We start from the raw sequence: 26,581 nt of genomic DNA, 5'->3' as shown, positions 1-26,581 counted from the left end.
ATAGGTTTTTCTTCACTTCACTCTGCTGACAACTCAAAAAAAAATGTTCTTTATGACAATGGTCACCAGGGCCAATAGAATGAATCTCCCCTGCAGGGACATAAAGAGCAATAAAAACTTGAAAAGGGTTCCAACTCTTCCACATTCTATTAAAAGATGATTTTTTTTTTTACTTTACATATACTTTAAAGGGACCTTAGTTAAAACTTAAAGTGGTTGTACAGGCATAATTGTTTTTTATCTTAACACACTCTATGCATTAAGATAAACAGCTTTATGTGTGAAGCAGCCCCACTCAACCCCCCTAATACCCTAATTCTTACTTGAGGTCCCTCTCTGTCCAGCGATATTCACAAGTGTCTCAGCCATCCGAGATTCTCCTTTCCTGGTTGGCTGAGACACAGCAGCGGCGCCATTGACTGCTGCTGCTGCCAATCAACGTCAGCCAGGCAATCAGGAGGGAAAGGGGGTGGGGCCAGGTCAGGGCTCAATGTCTGAATGGATACAGGGAGCTGTGACTCCACTCTGGTGTCCCCATAGCAAGCTGCTTGCTATGGTGCCACTAAACAGGAGAAAGGGGTCAGGAGCACAGAAGAGGCACCCGAGAAGAGGAGGATCTGGACTGCTCTGTGCAAATCCTCTGCAACAGAGCAGGTAAGTATGAAATTTGTGTTATTTTTATAGGAAAAAAAACAAGACTTTACAATCAATTTAACCTGATGTAGTGCTTTTCCTCTCAGGATGAACTCCTTAGGCCCCGTACACACGACCGGATCTATCCGCTGGGATTGATCCGCGGATCAGTTCCAGCAGATAGATCCGGTCGTGTGTACGTCCGAGCGGACATTTCCCAGCGGATAAAAATCCAGCCGACGGATTCCCAGCGGATAAAAATTTCTTAGCATGCTAAGAAATCTATCCGCTGGAATCCAGTCCAGCGGACTGATCCGGTCGTCTGTACAGACTCACCGGATCAGTCCGTCCGATCCCATCCCTCGCATGCGTCGTATTGATTCGACGCATGCGTGGAAGTATTTACCTTCCAGGGTCGCGCACGTCGCCGCGTCATCGTCGCGGCGATGGCGCGGCACGTCACCGCGGATGTATTCCGCGGGGATTTTGATCTGATGGTGTGTACAGCCATCAGATCAAAATCCGCCAGAGGATTTATCCGCTGGAAACGTTCCGGCGGAAATCCTCTCGTGTGTACAAGGCCTGAGGAACTCTACTTTTGTTGAGAAAAAAAAAAACAATCACTTCTGGGTTATCAATGTACATTGCAGGAATTTTACCAAACTTTGTGGCAGATTCCTACCTTTTATTGCTCTGAAGAAATAGCGGCTTGTTTTACCATGTCCTTTGCCGCCTGATTCTGAAAGGAAGAGTTTGCTTCATTATTACCGGCTGGTGTGCTCTCAATGTTCTAATGAAAAAAGCAGCAGTGTAAGCATCTCTTTTGGGGAGTGTCTCACCAAACTGAAATACCTATTGCAGGGGTGCCTAAAAAATTTACTTGTATCTTAGTGCAGACTTCTGGGAAGATCTGTAAGCCAATTAAATTTTCTCGGGGCATTCTGTACACCAGGTGCATATAGAATGCTTTCAGGTTGCCATAGTGCATAGGATTTTGCAAAAAATTAAGCGGCTGCATAATAAAAAACAAAAAGGAGACATGGCTTGTGTACAAATGGTATATGTTTTATTACTTTTTTATTTGCTATATTTTTTTTTCTCAAAAAAATGTTGACATACCCTTATAAATTAGTAATATCATGCAGTTTAAAGTGTAGTTCCACCCATAAATATAACATTACATCAGTAGTTTTAAAAAAATGTCATTAGTCCTTTAAGAATTTTTTTTTTTTTTTAGATGCCTTCAAAGTGTTGTTGCTAGGCAGAATAGTTAATCTTCCCTCTTCCTGCACCTAGGTGCTTAAGCTTCCTAACCTACACCGCACAGACTCCTGGAAATGTAGTGGGTGTAACTTTCCAGGAGTCTGTGCACTCCCCAGTCTCGAAGAATCATGTGACTTGGACAGTACAGGTGCTGAAACCTGATCTGAAACCTATTACACTGCTTGTGCAGCACTGAGCATGTGCGAGATCTGCAAGGCTGAAATCCAGGAAGTCATACAGTCTGGCTTCATGATGCCCATACTTAAGATGGCCCCAGTCAATTTCTATTTTATAAAGTGTCTAAATGCTGTAACAACCTAACAAAACGGACCTTAGTTTACAGACTAACTTTCCTAGAATACATTAAGCTTGTGTATTACAGGGGTATTTATATTTAAAAAGTGAAATTGTGGCCGGAACTCCGCTTTAATTAGAACTTTGCCTTTTCAAGAGTAAGTGGCAGAAAAAAGTTTTGCCAAAATTGATATTGTGATGTAAGGGATTGAAATATCTTGCTCTATAATTTGTATTATAATTGCGGTTGTTGAAGAATTTGTTATTCCAGTGGAATGACTTATGACTTATACCCCGTACACACAATCGTTTTACTATAACAGTGCACCATTTGTACCATAGTGGTTACAGTGTGAGTTTAGCACTATAAGAAACAATCTGTATACTTCAGCAAAATATTCTGTGTGCATATTTGCTTTTCCTTAATTATCATTGATCAGTCTTTGTAGGTTACAGATTCCTATATCCATTGTACAAATACATGTGGTCATGTGTCCTACCAGCTGTTAGGCACCTGCTGACTTTGCAAAGAGTACCGTCAGTCCCATTGAAACATTGGGACTGGTCACCAATATAGGGGGGTTTGGTGCAGGACTGATCAACAATCAAGGTCAAAAGAAACACTGCGCTGGTCACCAATATCTGGGGGTTAAGCGCACTTGTGGTAATATGTTTTTTTTTTTTTTTTTAACCTGTTGCATTGCCAAACTGCTTTTTTAACTTTGGTAATGGTCATTTTGGCCCTGAGTACAAGTATTGGAACTTTTGACTCAAAATAACAGCCAGTCAACTAGTATTTTCAAAAGGAGTGTTGAGCAGTGGCAGCCTCCCTATTTTTTCAGTACAGGAAAGCTAGAGAAAACTGAAAATCAAATGTATCATCTGGATAGACTATAAGTGATGTAAACACTTTTGTGGTTACTGTGCAAGCATATTCACTGCCTGGTGATACAGCGACTTCATTTGTGGACTGCCATTTCATTCATTTTATTGAGTCTACATTTTAGTACACATTTGGCTGGTTAGGAGCTCCTACCACACCATGGTTTGGACTTTTTTTTGTGTGTGTGTGTGTGTGTGTGTGTGTGTAACCTCATGACTACACATCCACAAAGCTATTTAGAGGCTGTATAAAAATAAACTGAATGTCACAGTTTTAAAAAGATCTGGTTGTTGTAACTGCACTTGTTCCACTGGGTACTGTATGTTGCACTCCATTGCACATCTGTGGTCTTATTTTGTTTATTACCGTTTTTTTTTAATGTAGTACTGACAATTTTATACAACCCTTTACATATATTGTGCATTCACATCAGCCCTCAGGGATCTTACAGTCTACGGCCCCTTCCTCCCATGCATACACATACTAGGGCCAATTAAACATTTAAACTCCATGCAGCTAGGATTTGAACCAATGACCCTAGTGCTGCAAGGTAGAAGTGCTAGCCACAAAGCCACAATGCTGCCCAGGGACAGCAAGTCTAATTTCTAAATTGTATTCTAGTAGTTTCAAAAAAGATGCCATAATATATATGGACAAGATTGTAGACCTGCACAAGGCTGGAATGGGCTACAAAACCATCAGCAAGAAGCTTTGTGAGAAGGAGACAACCATTGAAGCGATTATTCGCAAATGGAAGAAATACAAAATAACCATAAATCGCTCTGGGTCTGGAGCTCCAAGAGTTTGCCTCATGGGGTAAGGATAATCATGAGAAAAGTGAGGGATCAGCCCAGAACTACATGGGATGAGCTTGTAAATAATCTTAAAGCGGGGGTTCACCCTTAGAGGGCACTTTTCCCCCTTAGATTCCTGCTCGTTATTACTAGGGGAATCGGCTATTTATTTAAAAATATGTGCAGTACTTACCCGTTTACGAGACGCATCCTCTCCGTCGCTTCCGGGTATGGGCTTCGGGAATGGGCGTTCCTTCTTGATTGACAGGTTTCCGACGGTCGCATCCATCGCGTCACGATTTTCCGAAAGAAGCCGAACGTCGGTGCGCAGGCGCAGTATAGAGCCGCACCGACGTTCGGCTTCTTTCGGCTACGAGTGACGCGATGGATGCGACCGTCGGAAGCCTCTCGGAAGAATGTCAATCAAGAAGGAACGCCCGCTCCCGAAGACCATACCCGGAAGCGACGGAAGAAGATGCAGCTCGAAAACGGGTAAGTACTGCACCTATTTTAATACAAATAGCCGATTCCCCTAGACCGAACGAGCAGGAATCTAGGGGAAGAAAAAAAAAAATTTTAGAAATGGGTGAACTCCCGCTTTAAGGCAGTTGGGACCAAAGTCACCAAACAAACCATTTATAACACAATACGCCACCATGGATTGAAATGCTGCAACATTCACAAGGTCCCCCTCCTCATGAAGGCACATTTACAGGCCTGTCTGATGTTTGCCAACATCTAAATGATTCAGAGAAGGAGAGAAGGATTGGCAAAAAGTGCTGTGGTCAGATGCGACCAAAATGGTTTGTTTGGCATTAACTCGACTCAGCGTGTTTGGAGGAAGAAAAATGTTGACTATGACCCTAAGAACATCATCCCTACGATTAAGCACAGAGGTGGAAACTATTAGGTAGATTCAGGTAGAGTTAGGCCGGCTTATCAGTAGATAAGCCGGCCTAACTCAGAATCTACGCCGCCGTATGTTTAAGCGTATGCTCAAACAGATACGCTTAAACATATCTAAGATAGGATGGCTTGCGCCGTCCTATCTTAGATTGCAATTTTTCGGATGGCCGCTAGGTGGCGCTTCCATTGCGGCCGGCGTAGATTATGTAAATTAGTTTGTACGCCGATTCACGAACGTACGCCGGCCGCCGCAGTTGAATTACGTCATTTCCGTAAGGCCTTTGCAGGCCTAAAGTTATTCCAACTATGAGGTGGAATAACAATGTTAAAGTATGGCGGCCGTTCCCGCCGCGAGGTTCGAATTTTTTACGTCGTTTGCGTAAGTCGTCCGCGAATCGGGAGTTATGTCGTTTACGTCCACGTCGAAATCAATAGGCCCGTACGGCGTACTTAGCCGCAATGCGCCCTGGGAAATGTAGGCGCCCGGCGCATGCGCAGTGTGCAAAAAACGTCAAAAACGTGAGGTCAAGCCTCATTACCATGAAACACGCCCCCCCAACCCATTTGAATTAGGCGCCCTTACGCCCGCCCGTTTTAGGCTACGCCGCCGTAAATTAGCAGGTAAGTAGATTGAAAATCATTACTAGCCTAGCTACTTTACGGCAGCGTAGCCTAAACAGGCTACGCTACGCCGCCCTAAAGTTAATCCATTGTACCTGAATCTACCTACAAATGCTTTTGGGCTGTTTCTTTGCTGACAGTACAGGCTGACTTTGCCACATTGAGGGGCCAATGGACGGGGGCCATGTATTGTAAAATCTTGGATGAGAATCTTCTTCTCTTAGCCAGAACTCTGAAGATGGGTCGTGGATGGGTCTTCCAGCATGACAATGACCCAAAACACACCACCAAGGAGTGTCTCAAGAACAAGCACATTAAGGTCATGGAGTGGCTTAGCCAGTCTCCAGTTTTTAATCCTATCGATAATTTATGGAGGGAGCTGAAACTTCAAGTTGCCAAGTGACAGTCAAGAAACCTTAAAGATTTAGAGAAGATATGTAAAGAAGAGTGGACAAAAAATCCCTCCTGAGATGTGTGCAAACCTGGTAACTTAAGTACAAAAAATGTCTTACCTCTGTGCTTGCCAACAAGAATTTCTCCACCAAGCACTAAGTCATGTTTTGCTTGGGGATCAAATACTTATACTGAACTGCAACTCAATTTTTAAAATTTGTATGTTTTTTTTCTGGATTTTTGGTTGATATTCTATCTTTTAAAATACACCTATGATAAAAATGATAGACCCTTAATTTCTTTGTAAGTGGGCAAACATACAAAATCTGCAGAGGATCAAATAATTATTTTTCCCACTGAAGGTCCAGAAGTGTCCATATTGTGGTAAGGGTTTGGTTACACATAAATGTGTACATGTCAAACTGTCCCCATTCAAAAAGATGGGGTGTGGATCATTAATCAGACAGTTAAGATGCGTTCTCCATGATAGGTTTTTGTACGGTAATGCAAAATCTCTTCACTGTAAACAGACACTGCAACAAAATAGGAAGAGTTAAAAGGTTAGTTCACCTTGAAGGCCCCGTTTCATGCGACCATTCTGATCAGGTCCACCTGTCAGTTTTTCAGGCGGACCTGATCAGACAGTCCATTGACCTCTATAAACTGGTGGGTGTAAACAGACTTATGTCCGTTATACACCTGCCTACCTCCAATTCGGTCCGCTAAGAAAAAAATGAAAGGGGATCCGTCCTCCTCCATGTAGGTGGATTTGAGGTAGCTGGGTGTAAACGGACATTAGAGTCCATTTACACCTGGCCGTCGATAGAGCAGAGCAGGCTATGTCCATGTCCACTCTTCAGAAACTGAGCGGACACAGACCTGTCATCTGTCCGCTCTGCTCCGATCAGCAGGGGATCTGTAAATGGATCCCCTGCTGATCAGAACAGAGTCTGACCCATGTAAAGAGGGCATAATGGCCATTTTCCAAAAAATCCTCCATGCATTTCAGCATCCCTGGTTCATTACATATGACTCCTCTGTTCATATTGTTGTTTTTTTCCCCCCATTAGGCTATGTGCAGCATGACCAAAAAAAACTCTTTAGTAACTGATCCTCCTTAATGACAGAATGGACATTAGAACTGTGCCCCTAGTGGTCACTCTGGCTCATTCAAATACTGCACATGCGTAGTGCGTTCTCTCAGCCACTTTCAGCACTGAACTCTGCCAATGCTGCTGCAAAGGGAGCTCTGTAAACAAGCCTGACTCACCACTGGGGGTGCACTTCTAATGTCCAGCCCACCTACTGTACATACAATGGGATGGATGTATAGCCTCTGCAAACTGTATGAGATGTGCACAGCCCCAGGCCAACTTTATTCATTTGATTTAGTCCTGCCTGGTGATATCCACACACTGGAAACATGTGGTTGCTATGGTTACATTTTTATCATCTCTGTCTGGAACCTGTACCCCAGAAATCTGTCTCTTCAGCATTCTGGATGAGACTAGAACTTTTATTAAGAAAATAAATGCTGTTTATTACACGTAAGATGATAGTTATTAGGTCGATGCATTTGGCTGTTTCTACAATGTTAATATAATCGGTCAACCAAAACTCTCCTACGAGAAGATTATCTTTGATAATTGAAATCGTACATAAAATTTGGGAGGTCTGGAGTAAATCGGCTTCCCAGGGAGATGAACGATCAGCCTTAAATGTGCTATTTTTTGGTGATATTTGAAATGTTAGTAATTACCCTTGATTGGGAAGACATACAAGATGGAGAATGGTTTATTTGCATATATGCCATTTTGTTTATTAGATTGCTGTAATGTAAACCCTGTCAAGTCTCAATGTCTGTCAGTACTCGACTGATAATTATGTAGATCTGTCATGTATGCAACAGAGTATAAACAAGTTCTGCATTGAATTAACCCAGTCTGTCATAGCTTCCCTCCATCAGGGAGGCTAACTATCCTTGTACACATCAAGGATGCATATTTATATGCCCCCTCTTTCTAGCACATCAACGTTCTAATTATGTTTTGCTGTGGGCACAACACACTACCAGTCTGTACACCTGCTATTTGGCCTATCATCCACACCTCAATTGTTTACCAAGGTTTTGGCCTCGCTATGCTCTAAGCGTATTCCCATCGTGGGATACCCGGACAACCTCCCGTTAAGAGAATAGTCAGCTCACACTCTGGCCATTGATGTGATGCCGACTGTTCATATTCTAAAAAGGTTTGGTTGCTTTCTGAACCTTCAGATATCAGTGTCTTGTTCTAGACACAGCCCAAGCTAGAGTTTTTCTTCCCCAAGAAAACAACTTGACTTTCCATTGCCAAACTTAGACTCTACTTACTAGGAGCTGTCCAGCTTTGGAATTTTGCATGAGCGTTCTGGGCTTACTGGTAGCCTCTTTAAAGGCAGTTTAATTTGCTTAGTTCCACTCCAGACTCCTACAGCATAACATTCTGTCCGCATAGCAGTAGGAATAATATCCTCTCCCAAGCATTTTGGTTGTCCTGCAATGCTGAACACCTCATCCGTTGGGTTTTCTGATCAAGATCCAGTCAGACAACACCACAGCAGTGGTTTACATAAATTATCAAGGAGGAACTTGCTGTGGCAAGAGCGGTATAAAGGATTCTATCATGGGCAGACCTCCATGTTCCCTCATTGTCTGTTGTTCCCATTCCAGACATAGAAAGTTGAAAGGCAGACTACCTTAGCCTGAAGCACGTGGATCTGGGGGAAAGGTCATAGGCGTCATAGGTGGAGGATGCCACATGTGGACCTCCTGGCCATTCAGGTTCAACACCAAACTGAGCAGGTTTGTTTTCATGTAGAGTTGGTGGATGTAGTGGATGCTCTGGTGACTCCATGGTATCAGTGCGGCCTGATCTATGCCTTTCTTCCTCTGAAACACCTGTCTCATCTACTCTGCTGGATTAAAATGGAGAGCATTCCAGTAATCCTTATAACTGGCCCAGGTAGATGTGGTACTCCGACCTGATGAGTCTACTGACAGACACCACAGATCGATCAGATCTCCTGTCTCAAGGTCTGGTCCACTTTTTCCTATTATAAACATAGAAAGTTTTACCCGCAGGAAATACTCCATGGGACAAATCAGGCCTGGATCAACATTTTTCCCTGAGTATCATTAAGGACCAAATCTTGGATCTTACAATCATATTTCAAAGACTACTAGCCTCCTCCCATTCTTTTGTAAAACATTTCACAGGGTGTCTCTCATGTAGCTGCTATTATGCAACCCTTTGTGACCCTGTGTGGGATCTCAGTTTGGTTCTCACAAATCCTCAGAGACCTTCCTTTAAACCTAGTATAAACCTAATAGTAATATTCCCTTTTCCATTCTCACTCACAAATTTGTATTTCTTGTTGCCTTCACCTCTGAAAGATGTAGCTGAGCTGGCAGCCTTATCCTGCAAAGAACCCTTTTTGGTTTTACACAATGATAATATGGTATTGTCTTTTCAGCACGATTTTTATTTTTTTTTTGAAAAGCCTATGGCGTGTGTAACACCCCGCAAAAAACTCCACCCGGTGCAGAAAAAAATGTGCACACACATAGAGAGTGTTCACAAAAACGTGCAGACGGGTGCAACGTCAAGTGGTCCTCCTGTGAAGAAGGGACCCAAAACCCTGATCCCCCGGGGCGTTAGGCTCCAGACGGGGACTGAGGCACTGTGGTCCGAGCAACCGAAGCCGACACAGACCCAACTTCCTCGGAGGGACTGCCGAAACAGAACCCTCCCAGTACTAGGTGGGGCTCCCTTGAAGGTAGACCCCATGAGAGCAGGCGGGCTAAGCCAGAAGGCCATGTCCACCCACTCCCAAGACTTTCAGGGCTGGCCCGAGGACCGGCACCCTAATAGTCACACAGTGAACAAAACGTGCACAAACAAAAATAAGACAAAAATGTGACAAACATAGGCTTAAATAAAAGAAAGTGGGGGAAAGGGATAGTGAAGAGGAGAGTGAAAGAAGTGGTCATTGTGTTCAACAATGACCAGGCCCTCCGGGCCAGAAATAAAAATTCCTTCGGTCCTAGCCAAAAGGCCCGGCCCAGGAGGCAGTTGCTAAAAAAAAAAACGTGTATCTGGTGCAGTGACCGTGTCCCTCACACACAGTGATTCTCAGATACCCCTGGACTGTCACTCCAGGGGCACATGCACCATAGGCTTTTCGTTCCAAATCTAACCCCCCGACTGGCCAGTGCAGCCCTCCACCCCTGCCAGATATAGAGCCCTTCAAGGTTTTCTTGGGGAGAGCTGCCGCTCCAGTTAGCAGCCTCCACCAATACTAGCCTTTTTAGACCCCCCCGTCAACCCAGCGGATTTGCATGGTCCTGCCCCGTCTCATCCCAGGGCATTACCAGCTCCTCCAACCGGATCGCTGACAGAGATAGCACTTACACCAGCCGGCCAGAAGACCAGACTAGAACTCGGCAAAAAGACCAGACCAAGTCCAGCCACCCATCCTCACCAGGAGCACCCTTCCAGATGGCTCAGACTCGACCATTGGCCGGCCCCCAGTATCTACCGGGCAGCTTGGCATATTCCCTGCTGAAACCACCCTTCCAGGTGCAATGACATCATTGGATTGCATCCAATGGAGGTGCTTCAGCGCTCCTCTGACAACTGATAAGAACAAATACTACACCTGATCCTAGCCAAAAGGCCGAGAAGCGGCAGGGAAGACACCACGATCAGCACGGCCAGAGTGCAATGGCCGAGCCTCGCCCTGGGAGAACCACCTTCATGATCATGGTGTCTCCCCTGCCAGGTAAGTATCTTTTTACCATGATTAGGACATTGTTTCCATCTCCAGTTAATCAAAAGCAATTGTCCCTTCTCTATCTGGATGGATGTATTTTTTATTGAGTTTACCTCTTGGAAAACTGCTTTTATTAGAAAAAATGACTTTTTGTCATGTCTGATAGTCCTCATAAAGGAAAACCAGATTCTTGTTTGACTATTTCAAAGTAGGTAGGACAGCTCATTGTCCAAGTTCATGGGCTTAAGGATAAAATTCCACCTTTTTCTCTCAGGCAACTGTTTTCCAGATTTGCAAGGTTGTTACTCGGTGATGTATTTTCACATTTTGTAAGTATTATCAGGTTGATGTTATGGCCTGATTGTGGGCATCCTAATTCTCTCAGATTAATAGAATTATGTGTCTGTTAAGCCCCTGTACACATGGGCCGAACGTTGGGAGACATTGGCCGGTTAAAAAAAAAATGTCAGACATTTGGCGCGTGTGTATGTCCGTCTGTCCGACATAAGTCAGCCGTTTGGTCGGCTTCTGTCAGACGACCATGTTGGAAAACAAGCAGTGGACCAACTCCCGACCAGCGCTCTCAGACAATGGTGGCTTTGTCAGGATTAGCATAAGCATATGCTTTTACTTGTTGCATAATGTAAATTTTTTTTGAAGTTGAAGCTATAGTCTGAAAATATATTTTGACTCGTATGCCATACACAAGGGTGCTAGTGAACATTTCTCAGGGATTACCGTACTATGTGTTAAATTACCTTAGCTTCATTTGGCTTCACTGTGTCAGCTTGAATATGTCATCGTGCATTAAGAAAGGCTCTGTCATTGGCGGCTTGACAGGTTCTGACCTATTATCTGTGGTCGTTGGTGTGTGCTGATTGTTAATCAGTATGATTGCACAATTTTATTTGCACTGTTGCACATTTTGAACTAGTTTACTCTGACAGATATATTAGGTATTATTCTTCACAGGTTTTTTTTTTTTTTTGTCTCGTTTACTTAAATGGCCCACCAAATTATTTTGGCATTTTGCATTATAAATTAAAGGGTCACGCTACCTAAAAGTGGTATTTTGGTTATAGCCGTTGCCTCAAAGCTAGCTTCTTAAATCTTGGGGACTTCTCTGATCAAACCACTCTATAATTGTGGGGTTACCATGTCTCTAAAAAAAAAGGTTAGCCACCTTACCAGAGGAGCACTAAGCTGGTCTAGCTGGTAAATACGTTTAAAATGCTAAATATAAAACTTATGCGGCTCGTGGCCAAAGTAAAAAAAAAAGCTATAATTAATAAGAAAAGAGCATTTAAAAAATACAAAAATGAAGGAACACTATCATCATTTACCTTTTTGCTGCCAGGTCTGTACGTTGTATGGACCTGACAGCAGGTGGGGTTTCACACACAGGTGGGGTTTTGTGTGTAGAACTGACATGCACCCGCCTAAATGCTCACACACATCGGCACGGCTGCACCCGCCGTGTTTTCCGGGCTCCGCTTGCCCATCTGCGGCCTGAGACTGACATAGTGGGTGCCAGCGGGAGGAGGGAAGGAAGAAGAGCGGACACAAGTCTGCTCTCCTCCAATTCTTGCTGTGACCCAGAAAGCAATATCTATGACGTCACTTCTGGGTCAGCCTCTCAATGTCCCTGGGTAGCATATCCGTAAAGCAATGTTTTGCAATGCTATCTGCATTGCAATACATTTAGTGGAGCCCAGAGGAGACATTGGGTGTCTCATTAAAGAGAACCTGTAACCTAAAAATCATCACATAGTGGACTTTTTGTTCCCATGTGATGACATGTTTTTTTTTTTAAAGGGGTACTAAAGGTTCAATTAAAAAATATAAAAAAGTAAAAACAAACATGTCATACTTACCTCCACTGTGCAGCTCATTTTGCACAGAGTGGACCCGATCCTCGTCTTCTGGGGTCCCTCTGCGGCTGTCTCGGCTCCTCCCCGCATCAGCTAAACCCCCTGGGAGTCCTGTATTCGCCGTTCATAGCCACCAACTACAGGACTCAGCCCCGGCCACCGGCGCTCTCGTCATTGGGGTTGATTGTCAGCAGCACCAGCCAATGGCTGCGCTGCTATCAATCTATCCAATGAAGATCTGAGAAGCCAGCGTGTTCGACACAGGACTTTCGAGGGCTCAGGTAAGTAAACGGGGGGGGCCTGTAAGCATCGGATGTTTTTTCACCCTAATGCATAGGAAGCTTTACAACCCCTTTAGGTATTAAAAATATATAGTTTTGCAAAAAAATTAAGTTACACCCAAGCACATAAAATAATTAATGTTACATATCGTCGCACATGCCGAAGTGAGAGCAATAATTCTAGCACCACACCTTCTCCATAACACGAACAACCTATAGGGGTGTAACGAATCCTTGTCCTCAACAGAACTTTGTCCGCCATATATGCTTCCTTTGTCCAGAACCAGCACTATCCAAGGCTATTGGGAGTGTTGGGACCAGTGGCGGTTCGTCCATAGAGGGCGCTGGAGCGCCGCCCCCTCTGGCTCTCACCGCCACTGAGTCTAATAACATAGATTCATGCATTGCATGAATCTATGTTATTATCGCCGCTGCCGCTGTTCTATTCAGATGGTCGGCGCTCATGTCCGGCCATCTGAATAACGGCAGCTGGTTGGCTGTACGGAAGTGCCTATCAGAGCCAACGGCTTTTCCGAGTACAGCCCTCGGGTCCCGGAAGCTTATACAAGGAACGCACTAGGGATGCGCTCCTTGTATAAGACTGACAGGCGTCTCAGCCAATCGGGTTCACCGGTTCTGGTAACCGGGTAACCTGATTAGCTGAAGCGTCATCGAGGGCGGGAGAAGACATCGAGGGACGGTGGAAGCAGGTTGGCTGACCCCAAAGGGTAAGTGCCGGGCTGAAATGGGGAGGGGGCGTTTTACAGGGCACAGTGGCAAAATTTAACAGGGCACAGTGGCGAGTACAATTGATGGGCACAGTGGCGAGTACAATTGATGGGCACAGTGGTGACAACAATTGATGGGCACAGTGGTGACAACAATTGATGGGCACAGTGGTGACAACAATTGATGGGCACAGTGGTGACAACAATTGATGGGCACAGTAGTGACAACAATTGATGGGCACAGTGGTAACGTTTGATGGCATGGCATGGTGGCTGCGTTTAGCATGGCACAGTGGTGACAACAATTGGTGGGCACAGTGGTGACAATTGATGGGCACAGTGGTGACAATTGATAGCACAGTGGCTGCGTGTAATGGCATGGCACAGTGGTGACAGTTGATTGGCCCAGTGGCTGCGTTTGATGGCATGGCACAGTGGCGACAATTGATGGCACAGTGGCGACAATTGATGGCATGGCACAGTGGCTGTAATTGATGGGCCCAGTAGCTTAACAGGGTGTCTCCAACTTACAAGCCGACATCAATGCAGTGCTTCAAGATTTTTTAAAGTAACATTTTTAGGTCTTTTAAAATAACAAACAAGTTATTTTTACAATTTTTCTCTTCTTTGGTCCCCTGCCGGTGCTCCTGGCTAGTCCTCTTCTCAATGTGTGACCATAAGAAGCAGCTTTCTTTTGTGGCACACCTGCAGGCTCGATTCAGAGCCTTGCTACCTGCATCTATAGACACAAACAGCAAGGCTTGGACTGCCCCCCCCCCTTCTGCTCCCTCCTTACAGGATTTGACTGGCAGCAGCGGGAGGCAATGGCTCCCACTGCTCTTAGTAAAGCCTGTGAGAACAGGGAGAAAGGGAGAAAGCCCTCTACAGATGGGCACAGCACTGGGTTGAGAGTGGGCTCAGGTAAGTATAAGGGGGTGAGAGGACAATACACATACTAAAACATGTTTTACCTTTATGCAGGGAATGCATTAACCACTTAACCACCGGACCATATTGCTGGTCAAAGACCAGAGCACTTTTTGCGATTCGGAACTGCGTCGCTTTAACTGACAATTGTGCGGTTGTGCGACATGGCTCCCAAACAAAATTGGCGTCTTTTTCCCCCCACAAATAGACCTTTCTTTTGGTGGTATTTGATCACCTCACCGGTTTTTAGTTTTTGCACTATAAACAAAAATATAGCGACAATTTTGAAAAAAATAAATATTTTTTACTTTTTGCTATAATAAAAATCCCCCAAAAATATCTAAAAAAAAAAAAAAAAATTCCCTCAGTTTAGGCCGATACGTATTCTACATATTTTTCTTAAAAAAATAGCAATAAGCGTTTATTGATTGGTTTGCGCTAGGGTTGACCTGATACCACTTTTTTAAGACCGAGTACAAGTACCGATACTTTTTTCAAGTACTCGCCGATACCGAATACCGATACTTTTAATCTCATGTGACAGCGGCACATGTGTCAGTATGTTTTTTTTTTTTTTATCTCTAACAATTTGTTTTTAATTTTTTTTTTAAGAAAAATTGTTACAATTTTTTTTATTTATAATGCTTTCTTTTTTTTTAAGGGGGGGTGGACCGTGTCAGTGTGTTTTTTTTTTAATTTTTTTATTTTCTACAATAATTTTTTTTTATTCTTTTGTTTTTTTATTCTTTATATTTTAATTTATTTTTTCAGCCCTGTTGGGGGGGGGGGGCTTTGGTGAGATATCAGGGGTCTTAACAGACCTCTGACATCTTCCCTTTGAGACAGGGAAAGGGACTAAGGACACATGTTCCCCTGTCCCTTTCTCAGCAGCATCAGCTGCGCTGAAAATGAAAGGAGAGAAGACAGGTATAAAAGACAGCGTCTTCTCTTTATTCATAAACTGAAACATTTGTAAACACAGGTTACAATGTTTCAGTTATGTGAATAGACAGTCAGTGATCACTGACTTTGTCCATTCGGAGCAGTAAGGAGCCGGATTTACCGGCTCCTACCCCGCTCTACCCCGCTCTCCATCCTGACATTTCCAGTGGCTAGAGGAAAATGTGTACTTAGTCACAAATATTCCTATAAAACAATACTGATATTTTCCGAAATTTCGGAATATTCTGAACTGTCTGGTGCAGGCACATGTTGCTCCTGAAATTTAAATACTCTTATGCCGCTTACACACGACCGGTTTTTCCGTCAGAATAAACTCAGATGGGTTTTTCCGACGGAATTCCGCTCAAGCTGTCTTGCACACACACGGACACACCAAATTCCGACCGTCAAAAACGCAGTGACGTACAACACTACGACGAGCCTAGAAAGATGAAGTTCAGTGCTTCCGAGCATGTGTGTTTTTTGTCTCCATCGGAATTCCATACAGACGAGCAAAATTTTCGTCGGAAAAAAAGAGAACATGTTCTCTTTCTAAGTCCATCTGAATTTCCAACGGAAAAAGTCAGATGGGGCATACACATGGTCGGAAGATCTGATGAAAAAATTCCATCTGACTTTTTCCATCGAAAATTCCGACTGTGTGTACGCGGCATTAGAGCCCTTTCACACTGGCTACATGGCTGTGTCAGCGGTAAAGCGCCGCTAGCTTTAGCAGCGCTTTTAAACCTTGCTAGCGGCCAAATAAAGGGTTAAAAGCGCCGCTGCCTATTGATTTCAATGGGCATGGGCACCTTAGGAGCAGTGTATACACCGCTCCTAAAGCGCCCCTAAAATGCTGCTTGCAGGACTTTTTTAAACGTCCTGCGAGCACAGTGCCCCAGTGTGAAAGCACTCAGGCTTTTACACTGGGACTGCAGATGAGGCATTTTTCAGGCGCTTTACAGATGCTATTTTTAGCAGTAAAGTGCCTGAAAAACGCCTCCTGTGTGAAAGGAATCTTATTAAACTAGAGGAATCCAATGTGTTAGGACTTTTACATTTTTATAATCGTATATCATATACAGGTTTGTAGATTGATAAGATTCTAGTAAGCAAGCACAATCACTGTGCTACATTACTGTGTAGGAAACACGTATGTACTGTATATGTAATAAACAGATCTGGTTCCCCCTTGAACGTGTGATTACAAAACTATGGATAAAAATATGGTTGTTTACTCATTTAACACAAAAAGACCAAGATAACCAAGTACCATACATAGATTTTTTTTTGCAAATTGTAATACAATTGGAAATCTGTGTCTGACATTTATGATATTTAAGATCCGTTGCAGGAATGAATGTCTTCCTTATTCATCCAGCAGAACAAAAAAATGCTGAACCTGTAGCAGAGGCCGTAGCTGTAGAGACCTCTCCTGTGCTTGAAGCAAGTTCAGACAACATCCCGGAGGAGCTGAGCTCAGCAGCAGAAGACTGGTCAGAGCTCTCAGCTAGAAAACCAGAAGAGTCAGTTGAGATTTCAGATGCAGCACAAGGTGGGTGCAGTAAAGAAGCCAGTAGTAAAAACACCTTAGTTAGCCCAGGTCCTAATCTGTAATATACAAATGAAAAAGATATTTCCAGGAACCTAAACATAAACAGTCGGGGGTCTCAATCTGGCGGCCCTCCAGCTGTTGCAGAACTACAAGTCCCATCATGCCTCTGCCAGTGGTTGTCATGCTTGTAACTATCAGCCTTGCAATGCGTCATGGGACTTGTAGTTCTGCAACAGCTGGCGGGCTGCAAGTTTGAGACCCCTGTATGTAAGTATTTGATTTGTGCTTCAATAAATTAACAACTCGGCCTTAAAGAGGAGTTCCACCCAAAAATGGAACTTCCTCTTAACCCACTCCTCTCCCCCTTACATGCCACATTTGGCATTTAATTTTTTTGGGGGGGGAGTGGGGGCTTCAGGAGAAGGGGGACTTCCTGTCCCACTTCCTCCTTCCGCCGAGGGGCTGCAAAGGCGATACGCCATATCGCCTTTTGGCAGCCCCTCCCTGTAGGCGATCGCCTAGGACACGTGACAGGTCCTAGGCGATCGCCTGTCCAATCAAACAGCGCCGCGCGCGCATGCGCAGTGCCGCTCGCGCATGCGCAGTGGGTGCCCGGCCGTGAAGCCGAAAGCTGTCACGGCCGGGTGCCCACACTTAGGATGAAGATGCCGGCCGGGGAGGGGGGGAGAGGAGCGGAGCCCCGGCCGGCGCGTCGCTGGAACGCTGGAGCAGGAAAGTGTCAGTTTATTAAAAGCCAGCAGCTACACTTTTTGTAGCTGCTGACTTTTAATAAACTTAAAAAATGGGTGGAAAACCCCTTTAATTATAGGTCACAGTGAAATACCTGAAATTACACAGTGCTTAGTGCTATAGTAAATTTACTGCCAATACAATATATTAAAGTGTTAAACTGTACATTGTTTATGTTAATTCATTTAACTTTGTTACCTACAGAATGGTGCAAAAGTTTTAGACACAAAAAATGCTGTAAAGTGAGGATGCTTTCAAAGAATAGTTTTTAATTTATCAATTAACAAACGACAAACTGCATAAACGGAAAAAAACGAAATCTAATCAATATTTGATGCGTTCATCCTTTTCATTTAAAACAGCATAAACTCTACAAGGTACATTTGCACAGAGTTAAAGTCATATTAAAGGCTCCTATTTTTTCCCATAAAATAAAAAAGATGTTATACTTACCTGCTCTGTGCTACGGTATTGTACAGAGCAGTCTCTTACGTCGACTTCTGGAGTTCCCTGGTGGCGCTGTACGCTCCTCCTCTCCTGTGTGTGTTGCTAAAGCTAGACAGCAGCAGGAGCCACTGGCTCTCGTTACTCTCAGTCTGTCTTGTGAGAACAGGAAGATGTACCAGCGCTGCTGCAAACAGGCATAGTGCTGGACCAAGAGAGGACTCAGGTAAGTATATGGGAAGGCTATAGGCAAAACGATTTGTTTAGATCTACTGCGGATAGAGTGGTGAAGGTTTAGAACCCTAGAACCCTAGTGGACACTTTTTCCTCACACTTCCTGGATGGGAAGTGAAGAGAAATCTCCCTGAGGCCTCGTACACACGACCGTTTTCCTCGACAGAATCCATCAAGAAACTTGGTGGCAGAGCTTTTTTGCCGAGGAAAACGGTTGTGTGTATGTTTTTCATCGAGAAAACTGTCGTGGAACTCGATGAGAAAAAAAGAGAACAAGTTCTCTTTTTCCTCGACGGGAGTCTCAATTTCCTCGCCGTGTTCCTCGTCGGGCTGGTTTTCGACGAGAAACACGTTCGTGTGTATGCTTAGAAACCCGCAAATGCTCAGAAGGGTAGCGCCAGGGGAATCAAACTTCCCCTTTATAGTGCCATCGTACGTGTTTTACGTCACCGCGTTTGAGTACGACGAGATTTTGTCTTGACAGTGTGTACGCAAAGAAAGCTTGTCAAGATTCTCGACAAGCCTAACAAGGAACTCGTCGAGGAAAACGATGTTTCATTTACGACGAGTACCTCAGTCGTGTGTTCGAGGCCTGATGAGAAAAAATGGGCCAAAAAAATGACAACGGATTTAATTCTCAGGTAGTTGCTGGCTCAGCACTGCCTCCATTCACAAAACACCTTGTATTTGTTCAGTGAAGACAAGGCTTTCTCGGATTGGATCTTTACATCGCCCACCCTCCTCTCCCCTTTGCCTGATCAGGGAATGCCTTGTATTAATTAGCTTCTACAGCGGTCCCTCGGGTATGAGATATGCATTTTTACATTGGTTCAAGCTGGACCGACATAAGTGTGCAACTGAGATCAAACGTAAAGTTCATTTTTAAATCAAACAGAAACGGTTATGAAAGAGGGATGAAACTATGTGAGGTAAAGCCATGCTCTACTAATTTGTTGAAGACAGTTCAATGTGAAAAACTTTACACACTGAACACAACAAAAAGACACGGGGTGGTCTTACTGCATCAACAAGGAGATTGAGTGAGTGAATGAATAACTTGTATAGCGCTACAAATGCTAACTGAATCGCCTCAAAGCGCTTGGTATCCATTTCCTTCCATTTAGCCTTCAGAAAAGATGGGTCTTGAGTTTTTTCCTGAAGGCCTGGTGATTCTCTTCCGTTCGGATATTAGTTGGTAATGCGTTCCACAGTCGAGGTCCTTGGACTGCAAATCTTCGTTCTCATTTGCTCTTGTAACGGGCCTTGGGGATTTGTAGTAGATTTTGGTTAGCTGATCGGAGAACGCGATTTGGGGTTGTGGTATTATATTTTCTCACATAAATATTGGGGGGCGATTCCTTGTACACATTTGTGTGTCAGGCAGAGGGCCTTGAATGTGATTCGGTCTTTGACGGCAAACCAATGGAGGGACCTCAGGGAAGGGGTAATTGATTCCCAGGTTTTTTTTTCCTGTTACACGTGCCGCCGTGTTCGGGATGACTTGTAGACGGACAATCACAGACAGAACTTTTACAGAAGACAGGTACTTCCAGATGTGCTCTCCACGGTTTTCTGCAAGAGCACATAGAAACAAGGAATGTTGAGAAGCAAAAATGCAGCAGTCGCCCAAGGAAACTTAGTGGATCAGATTAAAGATGCATCATGCGGACTCCCGTTTGAGATCAGAAGATGCCGAGTGGCTCCCTCAGCTCATACCAGTGTCATCTTAAGAGCATTATAGGCCCCCGGGCAATACAGTGCACTGGGGCCCTGTCTACACAATCACGCACGAGAATTTACTGACAAAAATCATAAAATTTACTGGCAGAACCACATCTTTTACTGCCAGTGCAAAAAAAGTACCTAAAATTACAGTTTTCAGTGCCGAACAATGCAAATGTCAGTATTTAAACTATAAACATATACAGTAGCTAGTGCTATTAGCAATGTGTTTAAGTTAAACCCAGCCAGCACAGAGTTTCCTCTTACATCAGAGTCTGCAGAATTCCCCCTTACAGTGAAAGGGAACTCTTATGTAAAGGGGAACGCTGCAGATCATGATCTAAGGAGGGAACTCTGATGTGGAGGGGGGCTCTGGTGACCAGAGACCACCTTATATCAGAGTCCACTGCTTTCTCTTTCCCACTTACATCAGGGTCCGCAGACTGAGTTCCCCCTTGCATTGTAAGGGGGAATCCTGCAGACTCTGATGTAAAGGGGAACTCTGGTGACCAGAGACCACCTTCCGTAGAGTAAATACACTAAGGTAAGGGGGGTCACTAATATAGGAGGGGGAACCTTTATATCAGTGCCCCCTTACATTTTTGCATTCACTTCCCCCTTACATCAGCAACCCCCCGCACTCGTGGAGGATCGGATCTTCTCTGTGATTTCTGCAAACTGGGCATGGGCAGTTCTAACCCGTCACTCTCCACAATTTTTTACTGGAGTTGCTGGGCAGCCGGTGGGGCCCCCCAGGCAAGCGGGGCCCCTGGGCAACTGCCCAGTGTGCCCAATGGAAAAGATGGCCCTGGCTCATACCAGCCGATCTACAGTCTGGAGAAATCTGGTCAGAAGTGTTTCTCATGGAAGACTTGCGTCTAAAATGTGATACCTCTGATATTGAAAACACTGATGAGTCAAACTTTGAAAGATTTGACTGTAATTTAGGGCAGTTTATTCGGAGGTCTGGAAAGTGGTCCAAGGATGAGTGACCGCAATGATACAAAGAATAATACATAAAGGATCAATCATTCTTGGTACTGTTTTAAAGGAAAAGTTTAAACTTTTTTTTTTAATTCACTAGGTTGTTAATTGATATTAAAAAACTATTCATCGAATTATTTTTGAAAGCATCCTCATTTTACAGCATTTTCCACAAGTGCCTGAAGCCTTAGCACAGTACTGTATATTGGGAAGTTTTTGTGGGGAATGCAATGGTCTCATGTCATGAAAACTTGAAAATGTTTATTTTATTTTAGAGAGTGAAGAGGCTATAGAATCTGAAGTTGCTGCAAGTTCCTAAAGGTAAAATTCACTTTCTGCGACATGTTAGTTTCAATACAAAATACAATGCATGGATCTACCATTATGTCTTGAAAGCTTGTGCACCAATAGAAATGCGCAAGATCATCGCATACTCCCGAGTGGAAATTTTGTGTTACATCACAGAAGTGGATACTTAGGCCGTGTACAGACGACCAAACATGAACGATGAAAGCGGTCCGCCGGACCGTTTTCACCATACATGTCTGGCCGGGGATTTCTGTACGATGGCTGTACTAACCATCGTACAGAAATCCGCGCGTAAACAATACGCGGGGCGTGTCCGCGGTGTCGCCGCGACGATGACGCAGCGACGTGGGCGGGCCTGCCAGTTAAATGCTTCCACGCATGCGTCGAAGTCATTCGACGCATGCGAGGGATGGCGGGCGCTCGGACATGTACGTTAGGTCTGTACAGACGACCGAACATGTCCGAGCGGGCAGGATTCCAGCGGACTGTTTTAAAACAAGTCCAGGAATATTTGTCCGCTGGGAAAAGGCCCGGCGGGCAAATGTTTGCTGGAATCCTGCACGCTCGGGCTTACACACGACCGAACATGTCTGCTGAAACTGGCCCGCGGACCAGTTACAGCAGACATGTTTGGTCGTGTGTACGGGGCCTAAGTGTTTTAGAATAGAGGTGAATGTAATCAGTCTCCTGCGGGAACCTTTCATCTGCATTTTTTGTTAGCCTTGCAGGGTCGTCACAAGCCTGGGCTATTTAAACTAGCCATACAGTAGCTGAAAAATTGTTTGAAAATCTGTCATTTGGACTGTTCTTTCTTTTTTTCTTCCAGTTAATGGGCACAAATAGAAAATCAGTTTTGACTTTTCAGAGCCAAAAAATTGAAGGAACAGGTTGGAAAATTCTGCAGAACGAACGATAAATTGAAAGGTCAATGTGTTTCTCGCCCGTTAAAAATGTAACTGTTAGCACTGCGCATATGTTACAAAACGCACAAAAAATGTATTCATTTATGTCCATTGAATGATTTATTAATTGAAATTCGGTCATTATTGTTTGCTCTCAGGGCAAGTGTTCGTTATTTGAAAACAAGTTTAAACATTTTTTTGCATAGTGTTTGGACAGCATAAGGCTACTTTCACACTACTCCATTGCAAAAACTGTTTTTGTCATGTGAAAAAAAAGACAAACCGCGTTTTTGCCTAGTTTTTTATGTAGTTTCCATTCATTTCAATGGGGAGGTGCGTTTTTGTTGCATTTTTATTTATAGCAACAAACATGAACCAAAAATGCAGCAAGCAGGATTTTACAAAACGCAGCAGACCTGTAACTGATCAGTGTGAAGAGTTCCATAGACTTTTATGGTCATGATCGGCTCTCGAAAGCTGTGTACTTATAAATAGCTTATTGGACAATCACTCTGAATGCAGTGTTTTTCATCCAATTTTCTCATCGTGTGTACTAGGCATAAATGCTGGACATTCTATTAAAGGATTAGCACAGATGCTTCCAAGGCTGGATCACGGGAGCACGCCCGCAAAGACTTATCAGCATGCGAGCTCTCTCGCATTAATGTGGCGAGTTCTTGCGGGGAGGACCAGAGACAACCGACGAGGGACCCCAGAAGACGTGGATCAGGGCCACTCTGTGCAAAACGAACTGCACAGTGGAGGTAAGTGATCCCTGCAAGATCACTATTATCGGAGGCGGGAGAGGGTTTCCCCTCCCGCCGCTTTCCCGTGCCCTCCGCCACTTTCCCGTGCCCTCCGCTGCTTACCGAAGCCGTCGGTAGCGGCGGAGGTAATCGGGTCCTCTCTCATGCTGGATATGGAGATGAGTGAGGGGAAGATGGCCCCCACCCGTCTCCATACCATAGCAGGGCGGAAGCGATGTCAAAAACGCCCATAGCTTTTAAAGGGCCATTTTTTTGTAATTTTTTCAAATGACAACATTTTTATTTATTTTTTATTGCATTTTAGTGTAAATATGAGATCTTTTTGACCCCAGATCTCATATTTAGGAGTATCTGTCATACTTTTTTCGATTACAAGGGATGTTTATAGGAATAGGAATAAAAGTGGCCCAAATTTTTTTTTTTTTAAAACCGTGTCAAGATAAATAAAATAAAGTAAAATAAATACGATTTTTTTTTTAAGCGCCCCTTCCCGAAGAACTCACGCACAGAAGCGAACGCATATGAAAACGGTGTTTAAACCACACATGTGAGGTATCGATGCGATCGTTAGAGCGAGAGCAATAATTCTAGCCCTCTGTAACTTAAAACATGCAACCTGTAAAAAATGTAAAACGTCGCCTATGGAGATTTTTAAGGATAAAAGTTTGTCGCCATTCCACAGGCAGACACAATTTTGAAGCGTGACATGTTGGGTATCAATTTACTCGGTGTAACATTATCTTTCACAATTAAAAAAAATAATAAATTGGGCTAACTTTACTGTTGTCTTATTTTTTTATTCAAAATACGCAAATACAGGGTGACATAAAGGGGGTTATTAACGAAAGGCAAATCCACTTTGCCTAATGGGGACTTGAAATTGCACTAAAAGTGCACTTGGAAGTGCAGTCGCTGTAAATCTGAGGGGTAGATCTGAAATGAGGGGAAGCTCTGCTGATTTTATTATCCAATCATGTGCAAGCTAAAATACTGTTTTTTATTCTCCTTGCATGTCCCCCTCGGATCTACAGCGGCTGCACTTTCAGTGCAATTTCAAGTGGATTTGCTTTGTGTAAATAGCCTCCAATGCATCCTATATGTGAAACTCATCAATGTTATAAGTTTAAAGATATACCATTTAAACAAACCAATATAGAGTCCTAGGGCTGGATTCAGATACAATGGTGTATCTATCCGCCCAGCGTAACGTATCTTAGATACGTTACGCCGCTGTAACTTTGGGCGCAAGTTCCGTATTCAGAAAGAACTTGCGCCCTAAGTTACGGCGGCGTAACGTATGTGGGCAAGCGTAAGCCCGCCTAATTCAAATGGGGATGTTGTGGGCATGTTTTATTTAAATTTGACTTAACTCCGCGTATTTGACGTTTTTTGTGAACGGCGCATGCGCCGTTCGTGAAAAAATCCCAGTGCGCATGCTCGAAAATCCGCTGCAAAACGTCATTGCTTTCGACGTGAACGTAAATTACGTCCAGCCCTATTTGCGAACGACTTACGCAAACGACGTAAAATTTTCAAAATTCGACGCGGGAACGACGGCCAAACTTAACATAGGATACGCCGCACATACCCCTCATATAGCAGGGGTAACTTTACGCCGGAAAAAGCCTAACGCAAACTACGTGAAAAAAAAGCGTCGGGCGGTCGTTCGTTTCTGAATCGGCGTAAATACCTAATTTGCATATTCCTTGCGTAACTATACGGAAGCGCCACCTAGCGGCCAGCCTGAATATGCAGCCTAAGATACGACGGTGTAAGACACTTACACCAGTCGGATCTTAGGGATATCTATGCGTAACTGATTCTCTGAATCAGGCGCATAGATACGACAGGCCGCACTCAGAGATACGACGGCGTATCAGGAGATACGCCGTCGTATCTTGTTTCTGAATCCGGCCCCTAATGTGCAAATAGTGCATCAATAAAGTGCAGGTTTCTCTATGAAATACAGTATAGTGAAAAAAATTGCATACATAAGGTGAAAAGTGCAACTACAGTATATGCAAATTAAAGAAAAATACATAATGACATAAAATATCTGTATAAAAAAATCATTACAAATCAACAGTCAAAAAACAAAAACAGTCCATCAAGTGATCCAAAAAGCAGTGTAACATCCTTGTTGAGGGTGATTCTGTGCTTACTGAATGTGCCACCCAGTGTAATTCCCCACCAATCACACAATCACAATCACAATCACAATCACACAAAATGATAGGCTCCCTTTTAAAGCTATGTATACAATTTCCAGCTGTTGAATTAACTTGCTTGGAGTGGTTGGAGTTTAAGGTGGGAAATGGGCATGTCTACAAGCAATGATTAGGTTGAAAACTGTCAATATATAGAAAAACAGTTAAGTACGGTAGTAGGATGTGGAAAGCTCCACTGGGCTTATTACATAGACAGAACAATAGAGAATCTGAAAAATGTAAAGCATCCTTTTTATTCGATTTTTTGCATTCCTATGCTACCTGCCTCGCTTGGTAACTATAAAATTTCAATTGCCATTATCATCCTGTTATAAACCACAAAATCCTACCCTAGTTTTAGGGTCAAAGGCAGGGGTCTCAACTGGCGGCCCTCCAGCTGTTGCAAAACTATAAGTCCCATCATGCCGCTGCCTATGGGAGTAATGCTTGTAACTGTCAGCCTTGCAATGCCTCATGGGACTTGTAGTTTTGCAACAGCTGGATGGCCGCCAGTTTGAGACCCCTGGTCTAAGGTACCACTTTGTCAAGGATCATTCCCTACATTAGGGGTCCTGCTGTGTACCCTACCGCTAACCAATTTATTTTTCAGTTTGTGCTGTCTCAACCTCATACTTGTGTTTTCTCAATATTGTTTATTCTTTTACACAGACTGGAGAAATCGTTCCACACAAAAACAGTATAGTTCCTGAAATTCAGAATTTCCAAATCCCAGATACATCAAGATCACAATCCCGAACCCATCGTACAGTGCTGGCTGGTTGTTTCCTGTGATGTCACTGTTCACTTCCATTGGAATCACTGGTGTTATACTATAGTAGTTCTGTCTTTCTTATATATTGTTACTTGTATTGCTGGAAGAGAGGTTAAGGGTGATGTGGTACTAGTTTGTAAAATATATAACATGTTTTTACTGGTAAAGTATTGAATTATTTTTGATACCTTAAAAGAAATAAGTCCGTTTTCTATTGTTCGGGCATTTATTCATTTTAATGAGACACAATCTAGTTGATCCTGATTGTTGCCAAATCAAACAGTAGTCAACATTCAGAAAAAAGACTGGCTGTGTAGTACTCTATGCAAGTGTGCACATTAATCCTAGGGCCGAATGATATGTGATTAATGTGATAGGATAACGTTGATATGCAAAGAATAGTAACCCTTGGCAATCAATTGGTTTTACTTTCATCAGTATGGAACAGTCCAAATATAGAAGGGTAGTTGGTTTCTATGGGTTATTCCAGTCTGCACAATCAGGGCCGGCCTTAGGTGTTCAGGCGCTCTGTGCAAGCTAATCCTGTGGCGCCCCCCCCATCTTCACCCCTCGCTCCCAAGACATTG

At 43.7% G+C, this 26,581-nt stretch overlaps 1 protein-coding gene and 1 non-coding gene across 5 annotated transcripts in view; one reads left to right on the top strand and one right to left on the bottom strand.

The window, feature by feature from the left end:
• The window catches only part of LOC120919085 (mitochondria localized glutamic acid rich protein), a 64,037-nt gene extending 37,832 nt beyond the window's left edge, over positions 1-26,205 (top strand). For 3 of the 4 annotated variants that reach the window (XM_040331086.1, XM_040331104.1, XM_040331113.1), the window contains 3 exons: positions 16,730-16,903; positions 21,313-21,358; positions 25,892-26,205. In XM_040331086.1, the coding sequence (XP_040187020.1) occupies positions 16,730-16,903; positions 21,313-21,356 (218 nt within the window). In that variant the 3' untranslated portion in view covers positions 21,357-21,358; positions 25,892-26,205. The remainder of the gene's footprint in view (positions 1-16,729; positions 16,904-21,312; positions 21,359-25,891) is intronic. The other variant, XM_040331095.1, reaches the window with a different exon arrangement.
• Positions 10,446-10,616, bottom strand: LOC120925630. Its single transcript, XR_005746859.1, has one exon. It is a non-coding gene; the product is annotated as a U1 spliceosomal RNA (small nuclear RNA).
• Positions 26,206-26,581: the final 376 nt, after the last annotated feature.

Source organism: Rana temporaria, chromosome 1 (assembly GCF_905171775.1).
Source record: "Rana temporaria chromosome 1, aRanTem1.1, whole genome shotgun sequence".
NCBI classification, from domain to species: Eukaryota; Metazoa; Chordata; class Amphibia; order Anura; family Ranidae; genus Rana; species Rana temporaria.
The sequence above is the reverse complement of the archived record's forward strand: the minus strand, read 5'-3'. Positions and strand labels throughout refer to the sequence as shown.